The following is a 3,029-nucleotide window of genomic DNA, read 5'->3' on the forward strand; positions in this document are numbered from 1 at the left end:
GCGACCATGGAGATATAAACAGCTTTTTATAAGGTAAAAATAATAAAACAATGTCTTTGTCTGCAATGATTAGACATGTTTTTTTATTGTCATTAGTGATTATCTGAATTTCGGCTAAAAGAATTGACAAAATCCCACACACTGTGCCTTTAAAGTATCGTATTTTTGTAGAAATTTATTGTACATATCCAATGTGCAATCTAGAGTGGCTCAAAACTACAAATACTACAAATACCTCCTGCCACAGCTTATAACTTTCTGTGTCCGATGCTCGTTGCTAGGTTTTCGCTTGTCTCTTTTCTGAAAAACAGTCACTAGAGGGGTCTAAAAACTTCCTAAATATAATGACAATGTTGTACCCTCCACCTCTTTCATGTCAGACATGTGTCGGGTTAATTCAGCCATGCATTGAAGAGGTCAAGTTATTGTACATTACGGGKTTTTTTTTTAATTCTCAGACAAAATACAAAATTTATCATTCGTCTGGCAACACTGAAGGGATCTGCCCTGAGTTCTTCAAAGCTCTGGATGTTGCTGACGACACCTTTTCTGCTGAATTGGTAGACCGGTGTGATGGTTCCYCTCTTCAAAAAGGGGAACCAGAGAGTTTGTTTCAATTATAGGGACATCACTCTCCTTAGCCTCCCTGATGAGGTCTATTCAGAGGTACTGTGGARARGAGAGTCCAATCGATGGTTGAACCTCAGATTCAGGAGGAACAATRCAGGTTTCATCCTGGCTGTGGAACACTGGACCAGTTTTTTACCCTCACAAGGGTCCCCGAGGAGTCACGGGAGTTGGTCCATCCAGTCTACGTGTTTCGTGGCCTTGGAAAAGGCATTTGACCGTGCTCCTTGAGGTACACTGTTGGGGGTGCTCTGYGAGTATGGGATTGTGAGTCCGTTGTTTCGAGTCATTCAGTCCTTAAGCTTGGTTTATAGTTGATGTACTGAACACGGTGTGTTGATGTGCATGCCAACAGTCCCCGCCCCTGCGTGCTGGCCCCATGTGGTGTCATGGCATCTGGTCACACACCTCCCAATTTTTGTAACTTGGTGTCAAGAGTTTGTTCTCCTTTTTACAAATTTCCACACGTTTTAAACAGTATGTCACACGTCCTTTTGAAGAGTGCTGCACCAACGTAAGTGTCCAGTATGAACACCTACACCACTCGTTCAGGTCTGTATCCTGTCAGCGGAGCCCTGCGCAACATTCAGAAGTGCAACTATAACAGAGTCTTTTTGCTAACAGTGTGTGAGTTTTGTTCACATTACCGGCAGAAAGTCGGACCCCTTCAGGGTGGGAGCTGGACTCTGTCAGGGCTGCCTGTCACTGGAGCTGATAACGTTTATAGACTTAGACTTACTCGGTTCAGAAAGGTCCTGTTTAAATATTTCTGCAGTTTGGGTTGAGTTGGACAAGTTTCAGTTGATTCAACAGATATTTGTCAGAAAGTTACACCTGAAATCAGCTGCAGTGTTTTTATAAAAACTTCAGCCTGAACTAAAAATAAAATAAATAAAAAAAGATATGAGCTACTAAAAGCATTTCACATAAAAATAACATGTGCAGTCGATCCAGTCGGGACTTAGGAGGCAGAGTTGATGCTCAGCAGAGAGGGAGGGGGCGGAGCCTCTGGGTTTTTATTCAGATGTTTAAGTTTCAGCTTTGTTTTTAATTGATTAATTTACCTGGAAAACATTACGTGTATCACTAAAGATGTGTGTGAACAGATTTCATGTCTGTCATTCTAATGAATGAAAATAAAATTAATAAAAACTGAAACAGAAGCTGCAAATACTGTTACATTCATTGAATCCGCATTAGAGTTCATGTTTACTCAACTCTTCATCCTGATGAGTCATTTTAGGTCAGACGGTGTAAAAAGATTTCTAAACTTGAACCATAAGCATCCTGCTGACTCTCAGGTCAGAATAAAATCACATTTTTACATTCAATACATAAGTACAAGTCAAAAAACTGACTGAAGTCCTGAMCAGAGCTCCTCAGCAGATCCTTCAAGTCAAAGACGGAGGTCCTAGYTTTTGTCTGAAGGTCTACACCCTGACCTCGCAGGACTTTCAGGTCACTGCTGGGCCAGCAAGGCATTCCGGTTAGCCTTCATCTTCTCCAGACGTTTGGACAGGTGGCGGTTACTGACCTCCAGCTCGCTGATCCGGTCCAGGGCTGAGCGAACCTGCAGGGACAACAAAACCAGAAACACTGTACTGTATGTCCACAGGTCCACAAAAATAAATACAGACAAATAATACAACAAAAGCAAGGTGCTGCCTGATTACAGAGTTTTTATCATGAGGGGCAATAATAAGAGTCTCAGTCTTGTTTGCATTTAACTGCAGTTAGTTGTTCAACCATATTTTGATTTCTGACAGACAGTTGCAGAGTTCAGTTTGCAGAACTCTGAGGCAAGAAAGGAACAACTGTATGTCGTCAGCATACAGATGGTATGACATATTACTGTAACATTTTAAAATATCTCCTAAAAGGTAAGTCTGAACCTTGGGGTACCCCACAAGATAACAGTGCAGCATCAGAGTGAACATGTTTCATAAAAACAGTAAAAGATMTTTCAGATAAGTYGAACCAGTTTAACACAGAGCCAGAAGTATCAGACAAATCTCCCAGTCGGTTTATAAGAACAGTGTGATCCACAGTGTCRAAGGCCAATAAAACCAGCACAGTGTAGTTTCCAGAGTCAGCTGCCATCAATAAGTCATTTGAAACTTTTAATAACACTGTTTTSGTGGAGTGTAATTTGYAAAATCCAGACTGAAAATTGTCCATAATGTCATTTTCCTCTAAAAAACAGTTCAGTTGTTCTGAACTACTCAAGGATCTTTGATAGAAATGGTAGTTTGGAGATAGGTCTGAAGTTTTCAGGCACAGAAGAGTCTAAATTAGGCTTTTTTTTTTAGCAGAGGACAACAAACAGCTGTTTAGAAGCAGTGGGGTACAGAACCGCAACAAAGACAAGAATTTATCAGCTTTAAAATATAGTTTTATAGTAT

At 40.7% G+C, this 3,029-nt stretch overlaps 1 protein-coding gene across 1 annotated transcript in view; it reads right to left on the bottom strand.

The window, feature by feature from the left end:
• Window positions 1–144: 144 nt before the first annotated feature.
• The window catches only part of lrrfip1b (leucine rich repeat (in FLII) interacting protein 1b), a gene marked incomplete in the record, with an annotated part of 27,501 nt that continues 24,616 nt past the window's right edge, over window positions 145–3,029 (bottom strand). The window contains 1 exon segment of the mRNA XM_014008544.1: window positions 145–2,197. Within this exon segment, the coding sequence (XP_013863998.1) occupies window positions 2,087–2,197 (111 nt within the window).

This window comes from Austrofundulus limnaeus, unplaced genomic scaffold (genome assembly GCF_001266775.1).
Source record: "Austrofundulus limnaeus strain Quisiro unplaced genomic scaffold, Austrofundulus_limnaeus-1.0 Scaffold51, whole genome shotgun sequence".
NCBI lineage: Eukaryota > Metazoa > Chordata > Actinopteri > Cyprinodontiformes > Rivulidae > Austrofundulus > Austrofundulus limnaeus.